A 22,657-nucleotide genomic window follows, 5' to 3' on the forward strand; every position below is an offset into this window, starting at 1 on the left:
TAACTTTGAAGGTAAGGCCTTAGGAGGCTATGTCAAACACCACCCTGACCTCTCTGGAAATGCCAATCTTTATAATGAAATCCTTATAATAGAACATAAGAAATATAAAATATTTTACATTTTATATAATATATTGTATAATATAAAATCATATAAAATATATTGAAAAATCCCACGCAGAGAGACCCTTACTCAAGTCTTGGGAAATCGCGGACCCCAGACACAGAGAGACCATTTTGGATGTAATAAGCAAAGGCGAGGTTTATTACGGAGACCTATTACAGAGATCTCCGGGCCGACACGTATCCCGCGCAGGAGACAGAGGTGTCGACCCGAGAGGCTGGGAAAAAGAGTATTTAAAGGCAGAGGCTGTGAGCACCAGGGGATGGGGGATGTCAAAGGGGAAGGCACCACAAGTTACAAGATTGTTTTATGGCTCCAGGAGATAAGGGGACGGCCAGAAGGTTTTATGGCCCCCTGGTTCCTGGAACAGAGCTACTAAATCAGGAGAAGGGTAGGGTCTTCAGGTCCTCATTATTTTTAAAAGTTTGTCAAAATTGATGAAGCATCTGTATTTGAAACACCTCTGGTTAGGCTTGGGCTGCCCGGTTTCCTGGAATGCTCTCTGCAGGACACAATGGCTGAAAAGCACAAGTAGGGGCTTATCAGGGTCTGGAGGACATCTGGTTAAAGTATGACTCTGAGTAAGCTGGGGGGATGTCTTTGGATGGTTTATGGCTCAGTCCTCGATAGCCTGAGCTGGTTTTTGCATTCCTTTTCTTTATCTTTATGGCCTGTTATTCCTGGCGGCAGGGCTTAGCCCTGAGTTTGTGGCTTTTGGGGCTAACTCTTTTAATTTTATATTTCTAAACCTAGAATTCGTATAATTTTCTTTTCAATATAAGGACTTATAACTCCTGAAGGAATAGGATCCTTGAGGGCGTCGTCATAAAGGTGTGCTAATGGCACACATGAGCGTGTTATTCTGACTGAAAGGAAGTGTTTGCTCAGGACACAGAAGAAATGGATTGGAAAATTGAGGTTGGGTCTAGTAATGGAGCTTTAATTCAAAGCTAAAGGGTATGGGTTGGTTTTAGGACAACACCAGTGTCTAATTCAGGACCCACACTAGTCACACTTCCCTAGCCCTCTGTCATCAGAGGTCACTAGTTCACCCTAGGGTGATCCTCACTTGCAGCTATAAAGCCACTGTTTCAGTGTCTGTCAGGGTCTTAACTGAAGGGAATTTGTAGGCAGTAGGGATCACTAAATAGTTAGAAACCCATTCAGGGATCAACCAGGTGGTCCATCCCTTTCCTGGTATTCTGTTCCCCAAAATGGATTTTGTCCCTGAGGTATCAGCTTAAGCAGACATTAGGTATGAAATTCTACTTCACGTGTGCTGCACATGCTGCTCACAGAAGGGCCAAGTGGAAAGAGCTCTTGTATTGTCAAAGTAGCTTAGCAAAGCTTAGGGTGGAGGTTAGACCTGTGTAGGTCAGGCTGTCATCCAAATGGAGGAGCTGCTTGAAGGGGAAAACCTCTTATGAAGAAAGGGCTCTAAAAATGCAGGAAATCCCAGGACGTGGTCGACTCTGTGATTCGAATGATACATTCACCCTCCTGATGGTTTGTTTTGTCTACATAACACTGTCCAAAATCCTTTGGGGAATGAGCCTCAGGGAGAGACTGTCCACACCAGGGTGGTCTGTGGCTATCATCTCCATTCCACATTAATTTATGTCAGATCACTATTATGGATGGCACCATTCCCTGGGTCTGAGTCCTGAATTGTGTAAGAGTAAAGAAAGAAAGCGGGATGAGTACTAGTCGTACATGCATGTATTCCCTGTTTCCAACTGGAGATGTGATGGTAATGGCTGCTTCTGTGCTTCTGCCACTGGACTTCCTCATGGTGAGGGACTGTAGCCACATAAACCCTTTCTCTCCTGTGGTGCCTTGTCAGCACAGCATTATCACAGCAGCAGAAGGGAGCCAGGGCTAGTCTGAGAGCTTAGCAGCACCCTCCCACTGATCCTGCTCTCCTCACTTTACCTTAGCAGCCATTACCTTCTCATATGCTTGTAATTACTCGTCTTCATAGGCAGGGTCTGTTCACTTTCACCTAAAGTCCTCAGGCTTGGGTGTTTCCAGACACCAAGAGCAGTGCCTGGAAGAGTGGCCACTGCATGCAGATGAGGCTAGGATAGAGGCACAGGGCTCCCTATGAGTTCTTAGGTTAGCAAACATGGCTATTAGACACATTGAACTATTTCTGTGTGTTCCAAACTAACAATCTGAGAGTTGGGCTGATGGTATTCACTAGTAAATTGGTTATGGCTAGTAGGATAAAAAGAGAGGAATGGGAATGAGTTGAGATCTTTGCTCCAGCCTTGAGAGATGGAGCTGCAGTTCATCATTGTAGCAAACCTAGGCAGTGTTAAATGTGACTTGCCTGACTGACTTCTCAGTGAGGAGTTGAACAGAGAGGCCTCGGCTAGAGGTAATGCATTTGGAAACCGTAAATATAAAGGCAGCTGTGGGTTGTGAGTGTGCACTGACCCTGCAATGCTTCTCTGTGAGGGGATGCAGGCAAGTGCACACATGTGAAGTGCAGCAGCCTCTGTGGCCAGGTGAGCGTGCTGGCCTACAGGAGGGATGAGCCAGCCTAAGGGATGCTGGCTGCCCCCCTCAGATCCAAGCTAATCCACAGACCTCAGCACACCCTGTACACCATGCACATTGTGAACTTGGAAGAACGTTAGGGAAAATGGTGACTGTCTCAGACCTGACATGTGTAAAGTGGGTTTAAAATTAGTAAAGCCATATGGAAAATTTCAGATTTGTAAATTATATATATTTTGAGTCAGCAATTCTGTTTTTTAGAATCTTTGTGTAGATATGATTGCATACTTGGCAAAGTTTCCTTTGTAATGTTGAGAACAATCTAAATATTCAACAAGAAGGCCCTGCTAAGGTACATTATACACATATGTATAGTTATACATATGTATATTAGGTACCATAATATGTATGTGTGTGCATATATATATGTGCTTATTCACATACTATATGTATATATGTGAAAATATGCACATACTAATTTTATAAAAAAATATATTTTTTGCAATATTTGTTTTTAAAAAAATGGGGGCTAGAAGCACAGAGCCTGTGGCTGTGGTATCTCCTCTTGGGAACGTTCCTGAGAGGTAACAGCTCAGCTGGAGGAGGTGTGGGGCATGAAAACCGGTGGATGGAGAAAGAAAGACATTTTCTGTTTGTAGGTTTACACTTTTTAGCTTGTTGTGTCATACAGTCCAGTTAGAAGTAAATAAAATGTAAGAGAATTGCAGACAGGGCGTGGTGGGGTGGGCTGTGCGTGCTGTGCTTATTTATGTCGATAAATGTATTTTTTCAGTGCTTTAGAACAGACCTAGGGCTTTGTTAATGCCAATATTCTACCCTCTCACTGATGAAGGGACAAAAAGCAAGCAAGCCTTTTCTCAATAACTGTGAAAAGTTGGTCACCGTGTCCCTCTGTGACCACAGGAGAAGTGTCTTGCTGAACTAAGTTCTTAGTTCTCTTACCCAAATGTCTGTGCATGGCAGTTAAATTCCAGAACACATCAAGTTACGCAACTTCACTCACCTAGATTTACCCAGAGGGAAATGCTGGCAGAGGGAGGAGATGCACGCGGGTAATTCATTCACAAATTGTTCTGCTGTGGATTTGGCATCGCAGGATCTTGCGATCCATCTGCTTTCAAGGCTATATTTAAGAGACCTGGTTTATCTATTCTGTCTCATGTGGAATAGGATTTAACAGTTCAAAATCCATCTTAAAATAATTTGGCTTTTGTTAATGCCAAGATTGTTTTGGGAAGATGGCCAAGAGGAGGAGGCTACAGACCTGAGCGGTTTGGGAAGTAACTAGACATCTCCACACCTCCGCAGGATGGAGATGAAACGTCCCTGCTCACACGGACTGGGCCTCACCAGGCTGGGCGGGGCACTTAGTCAAGGCTGTGGCTCTAAATGCTCTCACTTCGTGGAAGTTAGTTAAAGAGTCCCATCAGAGGCTGTATTTTCATCTCAGGCCAGTGCGTTGTGCCACAGCTTGTTACTGTGGTTGATGAGCTGCCCTCTCTCTACCTGCGCCCTAAACATCCCAGTCCCATAGATTCCATCTTCTAGGGACAACCCCAATACTGAATTTGGGGAATTGGGATAAGTTAAAGCTGTTCAATCTAGTTAAGTTCAGAGACCATTTATAAATTGTGCTCTTTAATTTCACTTTCCATCATGTGATGGATACAGATACTCCTGTGTTAAGTTCAGAGACCGTTTATAAATTACTCTTTAGTTTCACTTTCCATCATTTGAAACATACAGATTCTCCTATGTAGATTTGCTTTGATGAGAGAATTTTTTAGGAAAGTTTTCAGCTAAGAACTAATTATTAGTACAGCTACAATCAGGAGTTAATTGAATCCACATATAGAACCATGGAAGTAAAAACCTACTATACTTAATTTGGTAACTTCAAAATAACTTTTAAGTAGTTAAAAAGGTAAAATAAAACTAATCCATAAGTGCATTGTTTTAAGCTCTATGTACCTCATGACTGTTTAAGTTTGGCATGTGTTATAGGCTGTATTTAATCTCCTATTTTTAGAATTTATAGAGGAAACCATAAGCAGGATGTTTGAAAGGTCACCTGCGTGATTTGACTGGGAAAAATGGCTCTGATTTCAGTGCGATGAGGAGACAGTGCTCTGTTTCTGACTTAGTCCCATCTCCTTACACAGCAAGAGTTGCTTCTCTGTGCTTTTGTTAACTGTGTATGCACATATATGTGCATATGCCGTGCCTTACACTGAGGAATGACTGTGGGTTTTCCAATGTTACCTGTGCGAAAAGGAGAAAGCAGTAGACGTGGATGTTTCCCCTCAGCGTGCTCTAGTGTATTTGGGTATACTTGCGCTCATCTTCCAGCTGGTTTAATTAGATCTTTTGAAGATTGTACACCCATTTATTAATTTTGAATACCATGACAGTCCACCAAAGTTACCTTGACTTTTGTCATTAAATGTGTCGCTCCTAAAACTTCCACCTAAAATGTTTAAATTATAAGGCATTTTGAAATAACATTTAGATAATTGTGTGAACAAATATCTGTGTGTATCAAAAATCTGAGCTGTTTGGATTTTAAGGAAGAGACATATAGAGAATCAGTAACTGGTTTGAGTGGTCCTCTTTAAGTAAAGCTCTTGCTGGGCAGCAGGGTAACCTGAGTTTGGATCTCCAGAGCCCATTTAAAAGGTGGGCTTGGTAGGCTTTGTAACCCCACTGCTGGTGATGAGGCCGAGACATTCAGAGTTCCCGCCCTGATCAGCCAGTGTAGCCAATCTGTGAGTTCCATAAGAGACTTTGTCTCAAAAAACTCAAGTGCAGACTGGTTGAAGAAACACAACAGAGTTTCAACCTCTGGTCTTTCCACACAGGTGCACAGGCACTTGTACTGTACACAAACCCACACGAATGTGTCCATACACGCACAGCACTTTTCCAAAGCGTTGCTTCATATAAAATTAGCATACTTTCATGTGACCATGCAGGTTTTTAAACTGTATGTTTAAAACCTCACAGCTACAGCCTAAAGTTAAATACCTCTGGAGACTCCAGTGTAGACTGATGACCTATGATGGTTCCTTCTCATGTGGCCTGGGATTTTCCATTTGTCCTTTCCTTAGTTCTCAACGTCATCACAATGAAAGGATTTAAGCAGGTTCTCGCCTTGGTTAATATCCCAGAAGTAAAATGACCAGTTCTTCCCTGAGAGTAATCTATGTAACCAGAGGAATCTAACTGCAGGGTTTGGGGACATAGAACAACCAAGGCTTTAAAACAGTCTGGGTTTTTGTTTGTTTCTTGTTGCTGTTGGTGGTGGTGGTGGTGGTGCTTTTTGTTTTTAATTGAAGAGTAACCATCAGGTCGGAGAGATGGCTCAGTGGTTAAAGAGCTAATGCTATTCTTCCAGAGGACCCGAGTCTGTTTTCCAAGCACTGTTTGTAACTCCAGCTCTAGCAGAATCCAGTGTCTTGGCCTCTTCAGACACTTGCGCTTACCCATGCACAGACATACACATATGTATGATGTAAAAATATGTTTTGAAAGAGCAACTATGCCAGGTCTCTGTGTGACTCTGACCATTTGCTGGCTTCTAGGCTTAGTTACCTCTAAGCCTAGACTTGTGTGTCTGTGGCTTTGTTTGGGTTGTGCAGTGTGTGATTCCTTTACACACGTATCTGTTCTGACTATTGAATTCTCACTCACCCTTTCACAGGGTCACGCTCCTACTCAGTAAATATCAAAAAATAATGCACTCAGATTTTAGCTTCTTAACTCAGAGTTAACTGTAACCTCTGGCTTTATATGGGTAGCAGTATGTTGAAGAATTCTGGTCTCTTTAGCAGTGCCTGCCCGCCTGCCTGTCTACCTGTCTGTCTGTGCCTCTTGTGTCTCTGCCTCTGTCTCTGTGTGTCTTTCTCTGTGTGTGTTTGTCTCTTTGTCTGTCTCTGTCTCTCTCTGAGTGTGTGTGTGTGTGTGTGTGTGTGTGTGTGTGAGAGAGAGAGAGAGAGAGAGAGAGAGACAGAGAGACAGAGAGACAGAGAGAGACAGAGACAGAGAGACAGAGACAGAGAGAGGGCGCAGAATAGAGGATCACTTTAGGTATTGATCTTCAGGTGCCATTCATTTTTTTCTTTTGTTTTGTTTTGTTTTGTTTTGTTTTTAAAGACAGGACTTACCAAATGTCCAGCTTGTCTTGCTAGCTGGCCCAAGGATCCCCCTGTTCCCCAGCCCCTCCATCCCTGCAGTGGGGTTGTCAGCAAGTGCTGTCTCAGCTGACTTTTCTCCGTGGACTGGGGATAAGCTGAAGCCCTTGGGCTTGTATGACAGGGCTGCGCTGACCACAGCATCTGCTCTGCCCTCTGCCGCCTCTCTAACTGCTGTGACTTTGAAGAAAACGTGGACAAATCGTGCTTTCAGTTTTTATGTCATTTAGTTGAAACCAAGCTAGTGTTTGGGACATAGACTAACAGGAAAAACATAATTATTTTGATAACTCCATGATAATGTGACAAGTTATCTGTCCTCTGAAATGATGAAATTATGACAAGTGTGTTCTGGAAGAGCATTTGGAAGTAAAAAGATCAAGGAGCCATGTCCCTGTCTGCCATTATTGTTGACCTGGTTCTATTTCTGAACTGCAGTCTGCTTCTCACTGCCCATGCAGCAGCAGCAGCCGCCACTGTCTGTCCCTCTCCAGACAGTGCTCTCTCTGAGGGCCAAGGCTCCTTAGGCTCCCACACATGCTTTAAAACTTCTCAATAGTGAATTTGCAGATGACTGTCACAAGTAATTTTCTCAGATTAAAAAAGTTCCGATGTTTTCTTGTCTGTAGTCTTAGGGAAAATCCTTCGGTTTGAAGCCGGAAGGCCCTCTGTTTCCGTCCCTGATGCTGCAGATGAGGAGACAGGCCTCTTAGTGTGCATCTTCTCTCACTGGTGACAGCTCAGAGGTGTCACCAATGTGTGTCCTTGGCTGTTTCTGGGTCTCTTCCTTTCCCAGCAGAAGCTACTTGAGCAGTTCCTTACCTTCCTTCCTATCTGTTTAAGATCTGTAAAGATTATTAAACATGCCTTATTAAAAACTTGTGTGGGTACTACCTCAGTGTGACAGAGTTAAAGGACTGCCACTCAAACACCTGTAATCAGAGCCACAGGGAAAGAGAGTCCTTGCTGAGCACGAGCACAGGGGTTGCTTGCATACCAGAGAGTAGTAATTCCCACTCACCAACCGTGGGCCCAGCCCACCAGCAGCCACCAATGAGCTGTGCTGTTTGCTCCCTGCTTGTGTCCCAGGCTCTGGATGACCTGTGGTCTGCTGATGAGAGACATTCAGCAAATGTGAGAGGGATTGACTGTTACCTTGTATATGGTTACTTAAACAAACCCACAGGGTCACTTTCTTAGGTTTTCAGGAATGTAAATTTGTCTGATTTATTAGTTTTAGTTTATTTTGTGAGATTAAAACAATTTTATATAACCTATTTTTGCAATTTATCTTGTAAAGTTTTACATTGTGCCACATGACTATCTCATATTTCATAGGGCATGCTTCCTAGTACAAAAAATCCTACCTTGATATAATTACACATATACCTATTTTGGCTCTGATTTCACACAAAGCCATTGTTGTGTGTTGCAGTAAAAATAAAAAGGCAGTGGAACCGGTTCCCGCATGTACCCTGGCAGTCACTAGTTCTGGTTCCAATGGGTCATTGGAACTAGCACTAATTTATCTCAGATTAGTATCTCTCCCAGCGGCTCTCTGCTTCCAGCCACCCGGTAAAATCCGGGCTCTAGAAGTCTAGCGGTGGCTGGCCTATCATGGCTCCCTGCCACAGACTCTGCCCACACTCCCAGCAACCGCCCTCCCAACTACCCTGTAAAATCAAGACTCAACAAAGTGTAACCAAACAATCAGATTTATATGTTAAATCTCAATCCACAATACACCTACACAATAAACTCACAACCAATTGATAAGGATATAAACCGTCCACCTAGATAAGATAAATTTACCTAAAGAAATCCATCCCAACTACCTTGGCAATTCAAGACCACCCGGATCTGGGTCATCCTTCCCCATCTCCATATTGATTCTCCTTTTCCTCTCCTCTCCTGCCTTACAAAGCTTTGTCCCCTCCTTATTTTTTTACTGTCCAATCATGGCCTTGACCTAACTTGTCTGCCTTCACCTGCATAATGATATCAACCTACAGTTGTATATTTTTGTGTCATTGTTTTAATAATGTTACATCTTGGCTGTGTAATACCTAAAAAACGTTGCCCCTGTGTTCCCTAGCAAAATTATGAATAGTTATGCTGATTGCTTACACATAAGTTTGTTTCTATTCTCAGTTTGCTGTTTATGTACCTGGAGATCTGTGGCCAAAGTAATTGTCATGTTTAAGAAATGAGTGTTGCTATAATGTAGCATGACATGAAATCAAATTGCTTTCCAGTGGTATGTCATCAATATGTGTTAATTGCTGACCATATACTATTTTCACTTCAACAGTCAAGAATTACTCTCATCCAAAATGGTGAGATCCCTGTGTTTAATACTATAGATCATTGTCTACTAATGGATAGAACAGGGAAGCGCTCTTTAAAACCTACACAGCAAAGTGCAGCCCCTTCTTCTTGAAGTAAATCTTCCTCATTAGATTTTATGTTAGATCTTTTAAATAAGTGAGAATATAGAGAACACTGTTCGAGATCATTTAAAAACCATATCTGTGTAAAGTAGGCAGTAACTAGAAACAAAACAGTATACTCTTGCCTACCCTCACTTCCTGTCCCCCTTCCCTTGAAGAGCAGACAACATTGGTTGTCTTATAATTTCTAGAACTTCAAGTGTTGTCCCTGTACACATCTCTCTAGTCTGACTTAGCTCCTTATTTTCCTAGGCCAGATGTCCTCCAAGAAATTCCTTGTCCTGCCCTCTTACCTGAAGCCCTTCACACTACTTGCTAAAATGGCCTATGACTGCACCCATCCCAGCATCATAAGCCATAGTGTAAGTTTGGGAGAAACTGAGGGAGAAAGTCTGCGTTTTAGTTGCACTGTGGGGGCTGAGGTTTGTCACTTTTCAGTGATGCCCCACTCACAGAGCTCCATGCTCTGTAGAGTATCTGAGTGGCTTCAGCTCCCTCCCCCCAACTTGTCAGCAGCCACAGACTTGTCCCCTCCCCCGGCCCACCTCTTCCTCCCCATACCCTTCTCTTTTCTACAATTAAACAATGGGGAGTTTTTAAACATCTGGGGCATGCTGGATAACTTGGTCTTAACATTTGTTTATCTGATTTTTATTGCTCTGTCTTTTAAACAGAATTATGTTTTATGAAAGGAGAAGGAACCTTGTTTTTAAGTTTCTTGATAAGAGACAATATTTTTATTGGGGTAGTTTTTTGCAATAAATATTTGGAAATAGGAAGGTTACTTAATACTCAACCCAAACAAATCACTTATGTCTACTAGAAGGCTCTGTATGACTTGCTTGAGTAATTCCTGTTACTAACAAGGGGTGTGTGTGTGTGTGTGTGTGTGTGTGTGTGTGTGTGTGTGTGTGTGTACACGTATATGTCATGTGGTATGAGCTCATGAGTATGCATATATATGGAGGTCAGAGGTCAAACCCAAGTTCCTCAGTTGCTAGTCACTTGTTTTTTGAGACAGTGTCACTTTCTGGCCTGGAGCTCATCAAGTAGACAAGTCTGTCTGTCCAACTAGTCTTAGTGATCCTCCTGCCTCCACTCCCCAGTTCAGGGATTACAAGTTAAGACAGCATGGTTGGCTTTTGTGCAGGAGTTCTTTAGAGCAAACATGACTCTTTACAATTGCACAACAAACCATTTCCCCACCACGATGCCAGCCTTGCTGCTTTGCTCTTCTCTGTGTCTTCCCAGTGGGATCTGAGAAGCACATAGGGTTGGTGTTTACTGGCGGCCCATGTCCATCTTTGTACTGTCCATCTCCTGTGCCAGTACTGGGTCCTTGGTAGAGATGAAACTTGCCTCTGTCACTCCAGATCCTGGGCCAGCCCTAGTTGCCTTTCAGGACTGTTGGCAGCTTGTGTCTAAAGTAAGACACAGATAGAAGTAACTGGCTGCAGACCTGTAAGGAGTGCTCATCTGCTGGCCTCAAAGATGCTTCCCACCATGAATGACTTGAGTCATCTGTTTTTCCTCTCATCACGTTCTTAAATAGACACACTTATGAAATTCCAGTGCAGCTTGGAATTGTTCAAGATACATCTAGAAAATGCGTGTCACCAGTTCATTACCGCCTATGGCATAGGGAAGTAATAACCTTCATCTGTTTTTATTTCTCTTAGCCATGGAATTTCATGAACACTTGCACAGCATAGGCACCAAGGAGGGACTGAAGGAACGGAAACTACAGAAGGCGGTGGAGAGCTTTACCTGGAATATTACGATTTTAAAGGTAATATATTACTTGCTTTTCTGTTGCTATGATAAAGTACCTTGACCAATGCAACTTAGAGAATTTAGGTTGCTTAGCATTTCAAAGGGGTGACTCCATTATGGTAGGGATGCAAGGTAGCAAGTACAAGTGGTGGCCAGAACAAGAGGCTGAGAGCCCATATCTCTAACCACAGATTTGAAACAAAGGGAAGACAAGGCTGTAAAATTTCAAAACCCACCCCTAGTGACGTAATCTTTTCCAGTAGGGCCACGCCTTCTACAGTTCTCCAAGCAATGTCACCAGTATGGACAAAGTGTGCAAGTGTCTGAGCCTGTGGAGAATATTTCTCATTTAAACCATCACATTCCAATCCTTGATTTGCATAAGCTCATGGCCATACCATAAATGCAAAATTAATTTGGTTCAACTCCAAAAGTCCCCATAGTCTTTCATAGTTGTTTCAACATCGTTTAAAGGTCCAAAGTCTTCTGAGAGTCAAAGACAATTTCTTACTGTAACCCCCTGTAATATTAAAAATAAAATTGCATACATCCAGCATCTCATGGCAGAGAATATACATTACCATTTCTAAGGGAGGAATGGGGACATGAGGAGGAAATACTGAACAAGTCTGAGTCTTAGCTTGTAAAATGGCAAATCCTGTAGCTCCCAGTCTGGTTTCAGGGACTTTAGTTTTAAAGGGCTTAGATGGCACAGCCTCTCCGGCTTTGCTGTCTGCAGCATACTTCTCTCCCTTGGGCTGTCCCAAGGAATCCACTCCCTGTATTCAGCTGTCCTTGGCAGCTACCCCACAGCTTTGTCATCTTGGGATCTGCATGGCATCCTAAGCTTTACTTTCACAACTTCTGTGATGGCCTCTCAGGTCCTCTTTGCTCTCAGGTTTCCACAAAGGGATTCTCCTGCCATATGCTGCGCAGCTTGAGAGGCTCTCTGGAAGAAGAAGAAGTCATTTAGACTCTACACGTATATGTATATACTGACTTATGTATATTATGGTTATTTTAGGTGCTAATTAAATTATGGCTCCTTATGACTTTCCCTGATATCCTTATTATTTTACCCTCCTGTATTTATTTCCCTTCCTTCTCCCTGAATAGAGCTCCTCTATCCATCTTCCCATTTCCCTCCTCAGATCCCTAGTATCTTCCTTTAGTATCCAGAATACATAAAGATCTCAAAAACAAACAAGAAAACAACAGAAAAGAAAGCAAAACAGACTCAAAACACATTCAAAGAATGGACCAGTTTCTGAACAGAAAGTTATCAAAAGAATCAAAAACAAAACAAAACAAAAGGCTAAGGAAAATGTTTTTAAAATATTCATCATTGTCCCTAGCAATTATGGAAATGAAAATCAAAACAATTTTGAGGTTTCATCTTCCCCCAGTCAGAAGGGTGAGTCAGCAAAACATCCAATAACAAACTAGAGCGGACGTGAGAAGAAGGCAGCTGTCACTCCCTGTTGGTGGAATTGCAAACTGGTACACCCAGTCTGGAGATCAGACGGTGGAGAACTCGCAAAAAGCTAGAACTCAGCCGACTGTGAGCCAGCTCTGTCACTCCTTGGCATGTGCCCAAAAACTAGATACCAGCCTCCATTGCCTGAAGGACTAGATACCAGCCTCCATCGCCCAAAGGACTAGATATCAGCCTCCATTGCCTGAAGGACTAGATACCAGCCTCCATTGCCTGAAGGACTAGATACCAGCCTCCATTGCCTGAAGGACTAGATATCAGCCTCCATTGCCTGAAGGACTAGATATCAGCCTCCATTGCCTGAAGGACTAGATACCAGCCTCCATTGCCTGAAGGACTAGATACCAGCCTCCATTGCCTGAAGGACTAGATATCAGCCTCCATTGCCTGAAGGACTAGATATCAGCCTCCATTGCCTGAAGGACTAGATACCAGCCTCCATTGCCTGAAGGACTAGATATCAGCCTCCATTGCCTGAAGGACTAGATACCAGCCTCCATTGCCTGAAGGACTAGATACCAGCCTCCATTGCCTGAAGGACTAGATACCAGCCTCCATTGCCTGAAGGACTAGATACCAGCCTCCATCGCCTGAAGGACTAGATACCAGCCTCCATCGCCTGAAGGACTAGATACCAGCCTCCATCGCCTGAAGGACTAGATACCAGCCTCCATCGCCTGAAGGACTAGATACCAGCCTCCATTGCCTGAAGGACTAGATACCAGCCTCCATTGCCTGAAGGACTAGATACCAGCCTCCATTGCCTGAAGGACTAGATACCAGCCTCCATTGCCTGAAGGACTAGATACCAGCCTCCATCGCCTGAAGGACTAGATACCAGCCTCCATTGCCTGAAGGACTAGATACCAGCCTCCATTGCCCGAAGGACTAGATACCAGCCTCCATTGCCCGAAGGACTAGATACCAGCCTCCATTGCCTGAAGGAGTAGATACCAGCCTCCATTGCCCAAAGGACTAGATATCAGCCTCCATCGCCCAAAGGACTAGATACCAGCCTCCATTGCCTGAAGGACTAGATACCAGCCTCCATTGCCTGAAGGACTAGATACCAGCCTCCATTGCCTGAAGGACTAGATACCAGCCTCCATCGCCTGAAGGACTAGATACCAGCCTCCATCGCCTGAAGGACTAGATACCAGCCTCCATTGCCTGAAGGACTAGATACCAGCCTCCATTGCCTGAAGGACTAGATACCAGCCTCCATTGCCTGAAGGACTAGATACCAGCCTCCATCGCCTGAAGGACTAGATACCAGCCTCCATTGCCTGAAGGACTAGATACCAGCCTCCATTGCCCGAAGGACTAGATACCAGCCTCCATTGCCCGAAGGACTAGATACCAGCCTCCATTGCCTGAAGGAGTAGATACCAGCCTCCATTGCCCAAAGGACTAGATATCAGCCTCCATCGCCCAAAGGACTAGATACCAGCCTCCATTGCCCGAAGGACTAGATACCAGCCTCCATTGCCTGAAGGACTAGATATCAGCCTCCATTGCCCGAAGGACTAGATACCAGCCTCCATTGCCTGAAGGACTAGATACCAGCCTCCATTGCCTGAAGGACTAGATACCAGCCTCCATTGCCTGAAGGACTAGATACCAGCCTCCATTGCCTGAAGGACTAGATATCAGCCTCCAAAGACCCTTGCTATTCTGTGTTCCCAGCTTCTCTATTCACAATAAGTAAGAAATGGACACAGCCTGCAAGTCCTACAACTGTGGAGTGGACACTGAGGACGACTTCATATCCATGTACATATACACTACAGAAAACTATTAAGCTGTAAGGAAAAATGAAATCATGAACTTACTGGTAAACAGATAGAACATGAAAAGACCATATTGAGAAAGGTAACCCAGACCCAGGAAAACAAATATCTCCTGTTGTCTTTCAACTGGGGCTCCAAACTTTTAGATGGGAGCATGCAGCCTGGATTAACTGCAGAAGGCAAGGAGATAAAAACCATTGGCTGGCTGCTCTGCTTATAGCATTCAACCTCTTTTCTAGCCCAGAATTTCAGTCGTCCACATTCCGTCTTGAAACAACAAGGTCTGGTTCTGCACAACAGCGGGCCACTTCCTGGAACCAACTTATATTAGTTATTTTTCTGCTGCTGTAACAAGATACCATGACCAAATTGACGCATGGGTGTAAGAGTTTATTTTGGCTCACAGCTCCAGATGGGTAAGAGTCTATCATGCTTCGGAAGTAGACAGCGAGCAGCCAAGGCAGCCAGAGCAGGAGCTCACACCCTCAACCAGGACTGCAAGGACATGAGCCTTTAAACTCAAAGCTGTTTCGAGCTCTCTCCCCTTCAGAGCACGCGCAGACATCCATGTTGGGCACACTGTCTTCTGCCAAAGACAGAGTACCTTCTCCTTTTACACTTGAAGCACTTTGAAGTTTATAAATACCACCTGCTGAATGTGCAGTTGAAAATAGTGATGGGTACTTTAAAGATTTCAGTGTCCATTTAGTTTTAATCTTAATGTCATCATTATAAACTAGACAAAAAGCATGTGGGCATAATCAAAGGGAAGGGAAGCAATCGCCGTTTGTAAGAAACTTCTTACATGAGACGCCTTCTGTCGTTATCTTACTCCATACGAGTGGCTTAAATTAATTTTTACTATGAGCAGTGTGTGTTCATCATATAAACATATGAAGAGCAATAAGACAAGGCAGACACAAGTCTAGCATCCAGAGGAGCTGAGCTTTGGCTGCTTTTCTATATATGCTTCTAGAATTGTTCCTCTGGCATATGTAACACAGAATGGTTTGAAGACGATTGGTACATGTGCCCTCTGACTGTTAATGTTCTTCCTATGCTTGGGGACATCACAGAAGCATTTTTGGTCCAGGACAACCACACATAAAATTACCCTCTGGTACTCACCCAGCTTTGCCCAGTTAATGCTACTCAAATGATCCCAGCACGGTTCTCTCTACCTGCCCTGGGGCTTCATATTCCTGAACAAGACACACACAGCCTTTATATTTTGATATGCCTTAAACATCTCAAAGACTGGGCCACCTCCTAACCTCCACATGTCTAACCCACCTCCCTCCAATATTCCAGAGTTATTACTTACTAATCTATGTCCCATCTGTGCTGCCCTGGAGCCAGTCGTTCAGCCCTCGGGAGCTGCTCTCCCCCACCTCCTCCATGGCAGTTCTGTCCCACACTTTCTCAGGCATGGTGTCTTCTCCTCCTAGCATGGCGGATCTCTCCTTCCTCCTCCTAACTCCATTCCTTACCCTGGGAATCCTAAAAGTCCCTCCTCTGTCTCCTGCCCAGCCAACTGGGCCACCAGCAACTTTACTTACCAGTCAGAACCAACTGGGGGCAGGGCTCCTTCAGTGCCATGCAGACAGACAGATTCTTTCCCAGCTTTGGGGACTCGGGTTAACACAACACAGTGAGCATTAGACCAAGCCCACAATACTCACCCTCCAAACTTTATGGTCAGTTTAAAATACAGCTGTAAAGACATTATCAAGCTGCATCCTACAACTAATTTTGCTGATTTAACTTAATAAAGGATCTTCTTATCCAAGCTAGCCAATTTATATTTTCTTGTGTTAAACTCTTGATCATTTTTACAATTAAAATCATTTTCATGTATGCAAGCACTCACCTTCCTTCCTACAGAAGGGGTGTGTGTGTGTGTGTGTGTGTGTGTGTGTGTGTGTGTGTGTGTGTGTGTGTGTTCAGAATCTGTAGCTGATATTTGCAGTTGAATATATAACAGACATAATAATTTGTAACAAAAAGGGATTTGGCTTGACAAGTTGCTGGCAGCGGGGTCCCATGTCTCCTGTAGGCTCAGAAATAGAGCATGGTGCTTTGAGCTCTGTGAGAGAAACAAACTTCTTTTTGCTTTTATTTTATTATAGGAAAATCCAGACTTACGATGTAGTTCAGAAGCCAGGCAGCTAGCTAGAGCTCGGGTTGGAGCTTGTTAGTGTGAAATCAAGAGGGTACGCCACGCCGTTTGCTATGTGTGGAGGACAGCCACAGAGCGCAGCTCCCCACAGCCCAGTGTGCTCCATCCAGGTGCTGCTACACATTTCCTCATGGCGGAGTGGACAAGAGAGAGCCTAAACTGTAGGGGGCAGTAACGATTCTAGGGAAATGAGCAGACCTGGGGCTCAGACATAGAAAGTGAACAGAACTATGTGGGCTGGACTTAGGCAGGTACTCATGTACAAATCTACTCTACTCTTTCTCCTGCAGATACAAGTTGAGGCCATGGCAGTGAGGGAGGTGAGCAAAGACAGTTATTCTCTCAAGAGTCTGATCTTTAGACAGATATGGGAACTCCAGAAACCTCCTCTAGAATCTGCTACTGTTTGAGGCCTTAACTTTGAACTAATCAGAATAGCCTCTTTTAGGGTGGGATCTATGGATTTCGTCACTAGAAGTACAGAAACGGGCCAGGTGCATGTGCTGTCTCCCGAGCCTGCTGTCTGGGCCCTTGTGAAACCTGAGGCTTGGAAGTTTCAGACCTGGGATCAGCTTGAGCTATGTAGAGAGACATTAAAAGCAAATGAACAACAACAGCAGAAACAGAACTGCAGTTCCCTGTCCAGCCTGCTGAATCCTGGCTTCCATTCCCCCAGTCCTCTGGGTATGCTTTTTAAATGCACTAAGCTTGAGAAGCCTGTGCTAATATCACCGAAATGAGAGCCTAATGAGAGATGGCACAATATGCAGTACCTCAAAAGTAGGCGATGGGAAAGAACAGGGGTGCCAGAGAACCTTTCTTTTGAATTATGTCTGGAAAAGAGAATACCTCAGGTTTGTGTTTATGAGAAATGTATGGAGTCGGATAATAAGTAAGGTCTTTTACATTTCGCTAGGATGCTATACATGGTGCTTATATGTTTGTTTCAGATTTGTGTATTATGTTTTATTTATTTAGTATGCTTCGCCTGAATGCATTTATGTGTAACCATGTGCGTGTCTGGTGCCTGTGGAGGTCAGAGGGGGACATTAGATCCATGGGAGCTGCTTACATTAAGTTCCTCTGATTTGGGGGCCTCATTGCTGTACAGCAAACACAATTTCACCCTCCTCATTTGAACCACAGAAAAGGAAGGCACTACCCGTCACTGGCCTAGGGCAAGCTGGGAACTTTTAGTTATGTTCACAAGAGGTACCTGCTGATAAGAAGTTAAAGTAAAAACACCCAAGGATGTTCACTTGGGGTTTGTGTTGTTGTTGTTTTATGTTGTAGAAAATTTTAATCCCTGCCTTTGACCATTTAGTTCCTGGATGAAACACACACACAGCCTTTATATTTACAATATGCCTTAAACAGCACTAGAGCTGGGCAGATACCTACCCTATGCTGTTAGTACATATTCCATGCTATCAGAATATACTTTTCTATCAGTAACCCCTAGTTATTACTTACTATGCTTTATCTGGGCTGCGCTTAACTCCAGTTGGCCGCCCTCAGGCCACGTTTTCTTGACTTCTAACCCATGGCCACCTCTCCTCCTTGTTTGTTTGGTTTTTTTGTTGTTGTTGCTGTTGTTGTTTGATTGATTTTTGTTTTTAATATTTGCTTGCTTGTTTAGCTTTCCAATTTTGAAAATGGGTTTGAAATATGGAGAAAAGAAAGCATTCGTGTTTGTCCTGCCCGGACCCCTGTTAGCATCCTGACGTGTTTACTTCTAGACACTTTCTTTGAACAAAGCTTCAGTGAGCATTTATATGCAAGGCCTCAGATGTGTATTCCCTCAGGGGCGAATACTGAATGCAGACTCAAGCCAGGCGCACCTCACAGGCACTGTGTGTCAGACTTACATGGAACTAGCAGCACGGTTTACAAGCAGCAGCATATGCCACAGTCATGTCCCCGTTGGCCTTAGTACTGCTAGTTCCATGGACTTGAATGTTTGTCAGTGCTTCGAATTGTTAGTGTAGCTCTCTTAGTGAATGGAGGCTGAACATATTTTTTAATAATTTTCTTAAATGGCAGTGGGTTTTTTTAAAAAGCTGTGCTTTCTTTCTATTTGTATATATGTACATGTGTGTGCATATGTGTGCTGGTGCCCACCAGCCAGAAAAGGGCATTAGAGCCTCTGGAGCTAGAGAAACAGGCACTTGTGAGTTGCCCAATTTAGATGCTGGAGATCAGACCTGAGGCCTGTACAAGAGCAGCAACGCCTCTCAATATCTAAGCCATCCTATCCTGACTTTTCTTCTCAGGATTTATTGAGATTCTTGGAGATCGTGTGAGTGTGCATATGTGTCTATATGTGTGAGTGTGTGTTCACCCATGTGTGCATGCATGTTTTGATACCACTTCGCAAGACACATATATCTGTTTAAAATTGTTTTCTCTGTTTTAAATTTCATGATATTTGTAACCATGTTGCTACCTCTTTAAGCACTGTTGCCCTGCTCTGAAGCATAGCGTTAGCTGTCAGTCACGTCCAGTCTATGAGATGGGTGCTGGCGATAGAGCACAGGACCTTCTACATGCTAGACATGCTCTCTACCACTGAGCCACAGACCAGCCTCTCCTGTCACATTTCCTATGCCCCTTACGGCCTCTGTCTTTAGTCCATGTCCCAGTTACAATCAGTGTGGAGCTCCCTCTGCCACCCTGCTCTGCCACCCGGCTTTAGGCTCCAGCCTTGGAGGCTACCCTGAATTAAAAGCTGCCTCTTGCTTGGTTCCACTCTCAGGCACTCTGGTGCTGCTTCTCTCTGGTGGCCCCATTGTTTTTTCGTGTAAGTTTACTCTGGTTTTCTAGCTTTGAATTGGCCCAGTGTTGCTTGTCTCCTTTATTTCTATCCAATTGTTTGATCCTCAGCTCCATAAACAAAAGATAGAAGAACCATCATTAAATTTGTCCCTCCCTTGTTTGGTTCCTCAGTGTAACTGTTGTTATGAGCCTATTAAATTAAGTGTGGTGTAGTAGCACATGCGTGTAGTCACAGCTCTTAGGTGACTGGAGCAGGAAGACTGAGTTTGAGGCCAGCCTGGCTGAGCTGTGCAACAAGGACCCTGTTCCTGAGTTGTCTCGCCTCCTGCTCTCAGTCTCGCTTGTGGTTTTAACTTGGTTCTGTTCTTACCAGTGTCACTCTGCATTGGGAATATGGGAGGGATTTGTGTGGCTCATTTCCTATCAGCACTATGGGAAGTTGATGGTCTTTCTTCTGTCCTCACTGAGGTAATCTTTCCCCAGAGCAGGTGCCGTGAATATTCATTGCTGTTCTTCTGATGGCAGAATCTCATGGTGGAAAATCCTGGTGTAGTTGGTCACTAGGAACAGAAGTTCACTAACACTAGTGAACTAGTGGCAGAGAGTGGGGTAAGAGTCTTGTCATACAGAGGAGATCATAAGAGATCCCAGGGAACTCTGATTAAAGCACTGCATTCCTTCCTCAGAGGGCCAGAAAGCTATCGGAAACCCTAGTAGCTTAGAGCATCTGTGTCCCCTAAGCCCAGGGCTGTGCCAGCTCAGCTCTGCCATCTCTCCATTCTTCATGGCCGGCTAGCTCCTGCTCATGCACTTCCTCCCGTGTTGAACCTTCTGTGACTGCTCTTTATGAGCTCTGTAGTAAGTGTGCCCTGTGGTATCTGCTGGCTCAGCCCAGCCTTTTAGTTCCAGACCAGCAGTCCCACAGTAGCAGGCTTCCTCAAATTGGGTCTTACCCAGTCTAATTCACTGTGGCCAAAGGATGGATGTCTTCACTGGCAGCTCCAGTTTCCTGTTGCTATTTAACAAACCACCTCAAAACTAGGGGCCTAACCCCCTTACCCCCCATGATTTTATACATTAGCTGGACTCAGCCTGATGGTTTTCCTGATCCATATGGTGGTGGTCAGGGCCAGGCAGAAAGTTTTGCTTTGTTGGGAGCTCACAAAGCTTAGAATATGGAGCAGGCTTCACTCTGCTGGCATCTCAATTAAGGGCTGGGGCAGAGGGCTTATTAGTGTGTGTGGCGGGCGAATGCAAGCTGCTTACAGCCCAAGCTGTCATCAGATGAAATGCCCAGCTGGTCCCCCATGTCCTACACTGTCTGCCTTCAGAAACAAGGATGAGAGGGAAACTCCAAAAGTAATTAGAGACCTTTTCTCCCTGGGAACATAAGACTTCTGCCAAAAATAAGTAAATAAACCAGATGGTATCTGTGCAGACACAATCTAGATTTTCTTCATTTATCTTGGGCATCGTGCTTACCTTAGAAACTTGATGATTGTTATTCATTTCTTTTCCAAAGACCAGTGTGCTGGTCCATGGACGACTTTTCCTTAGCTGTTTTAGTTAACTGTACTACAAGTGATAGCATATATTGCAGTTTTTCTGAAAAGCTGTACTTGACTGGAAGCTACTTTTCTATTAAACCAAAGAGTAGTAGTGTTCTTCATTAGGTAGGCTCTTCTTCCTGATCCATTGACAACAGCATATCCCCCAGGGGCCTTGCAGTGTGGAGGGATCTCAGCGAATGTGTGATCACACACAGGTGTGCAAAGGAAGGAAGGGTCCTGTGTGAGCTGCTTCTCCTAGTCCTGTCAGCGGTACGGAGCTGATCCGGGCATTCCTCACTCTGCACACCTCTCCCTTTCCTCCTGGGTCTTGGTCTGGAAGTTCTTTGTGATCTCCTGCCTTCTGCATTCAAGCTGTGGCTCATATCATGGTCCAACTGCTCCTGAAGCCTCCTCCATGGTCACCTGTCACCAGAATGCCTGCGCTGTACCAGTGGGTGAGGCTGCCTTCCCTATGTCAGGTCTGCAACAGGGACATGAGTCAGAGTCAGTTTAGAAAACATAGTCTAGACACCATGGTGCCCAACAATGGCTGAATTGGTGGTGATATTTCCTGAGGCCATAGGGACAGCTGGGTAGAAGACATCCTCCCCCATAGTCCTTGGACTTGTTAAGTTCCTCCCGTGCTCTCCTGTCAGGCCTAGCTCAAACTACCACCTCCATAATGCTGCCTAGGAACCTCCACCTTAGGTAAATAAGACAGGAGATTCTTCTGGCTTTAATTAAATTGATATTTTAATATTAATTACAGAGCTTTGGTAAGTTGAGGGATAACTACAGGTTAGATAGAGACTGGAAGTGGTGGTGACGGTCTCCAGACTGCAGAACTAAACAGACTGATCATCCTTGTATAATGAAGATCTACACAGACAGTAAGAGGTCTCCTTGGATTAAGGAAAACAGCTGAAGCCAGACCACGGTGTGTTATTTCCCTTCTTCCCCAGTGCCTTCTACTCACTGCCTCCTGCAGAGCTGCGTGGACGTAAGTAGGGCAGAGAGAAGCACCCTCCTTTCCCTGGTAGTGCGTATTGCAGCCCTGTGTGCACAGCCATAAGTACCTGTGGGGACGCCACAGGACGGAAGACTTGGGCATAGTCAGACAGTTCTCCTGCCTGTAGAAAAGGTTTGCCCTGCCGTTGCTCCAGTTGTGAGTTACTTTGATGTTGGGAAATCTTGTTTCAAATGTGAGGTCTACTAGGGTCATTCAGTTGAAAGTAAGCCTGACCAAGTAAGACCTTTCTGGTTACTGTGCTTGGCTGTAGCCTTCCCTGAGAAAGGATGGCGAGGATGTTTTACAGCCAGAGCTCCCACAGCTCTGCCTTTCTCCTCACTCACTGCTCATTCAGCACACAGGAGATGGACATCTCCGTCTCCGTTTAAATCATGGGCAGCTGGCATATGCTGCAGGCCTGACGTGCTGGGTGCACAGAAACAGCAGAGGCCCTACTTCATTTGCTTTACGGTGTGCATTTAGTGAGTGGCGTTCAACTTGCGTTACATAGGGCCCCGAGGTTACTTGAAGGGAATACAAGGCACACACATAGAAAGTGGGGTGTATTCTAGTGTAATTTGCTGCTTACATTCTGTCCTGTCAAAAGTTGCTGACTTGTCTAAATTCAGCTTCCTAGCACTCAGTGGGACCAGGAGCATTCCATTCATAGACATGAGACACTGTGAGCAAACGCCAACTACAGCACCTGACACCAGGTATTCATTCAGTGAATGGTAGCTAGTGTTCCCAGAAGGCTTTGCAGTTTTGTCTCTGACATAATTCAGGCTTTATGGCTTCAG

The 22,657-nt window shown here is 44.5% G+C and overlaps 1 protein-coding gene across 4 annotated transcripts in view; it reads left to right on the forward strand.

Annotated features, from left to right (window-relative positions):
- Plcl2 (phospholipase C-like 2) overlaps positions 1 to 22,657 on the forward strand; it is a 184,596-nt gene that overhangs the window by 155,032 nt on the left and 6,907 nt on the right. For all 4 annotated transcript variants that reach the window (XR_010054576.1, XM_039083165.2, XM_039083164.2 and 1 more), the window contains one exon: positions 10,966 to 11,075. Coding sequence is in view for 3 of the 4 variants with exons in the window: in XM_039083165.2 (XP_038939093.1) it covers positions 10,966 to 11,075 (110 nt within the window). In the remaining variant the exon portion in view is untranslated. The remainder of the gene's footprint in view (positions 1 to 10,965; positions 11,076 to 22,657) is intronic.

This window comes from Rattus norvegicus, chromosome 9 (assembly GCF_036323735.1).
Source record: "Rattus norvegicus strain BN/NHsdMcwi chromosome 9, GRCr8, whole genome shotgun sequence".
Classification (NCBI taxonomy): Eukaryota; Metazoa; Chordata; class Mammalia; order Rodentia; family Muridae; genus Rattus; species Rattus norvegicus.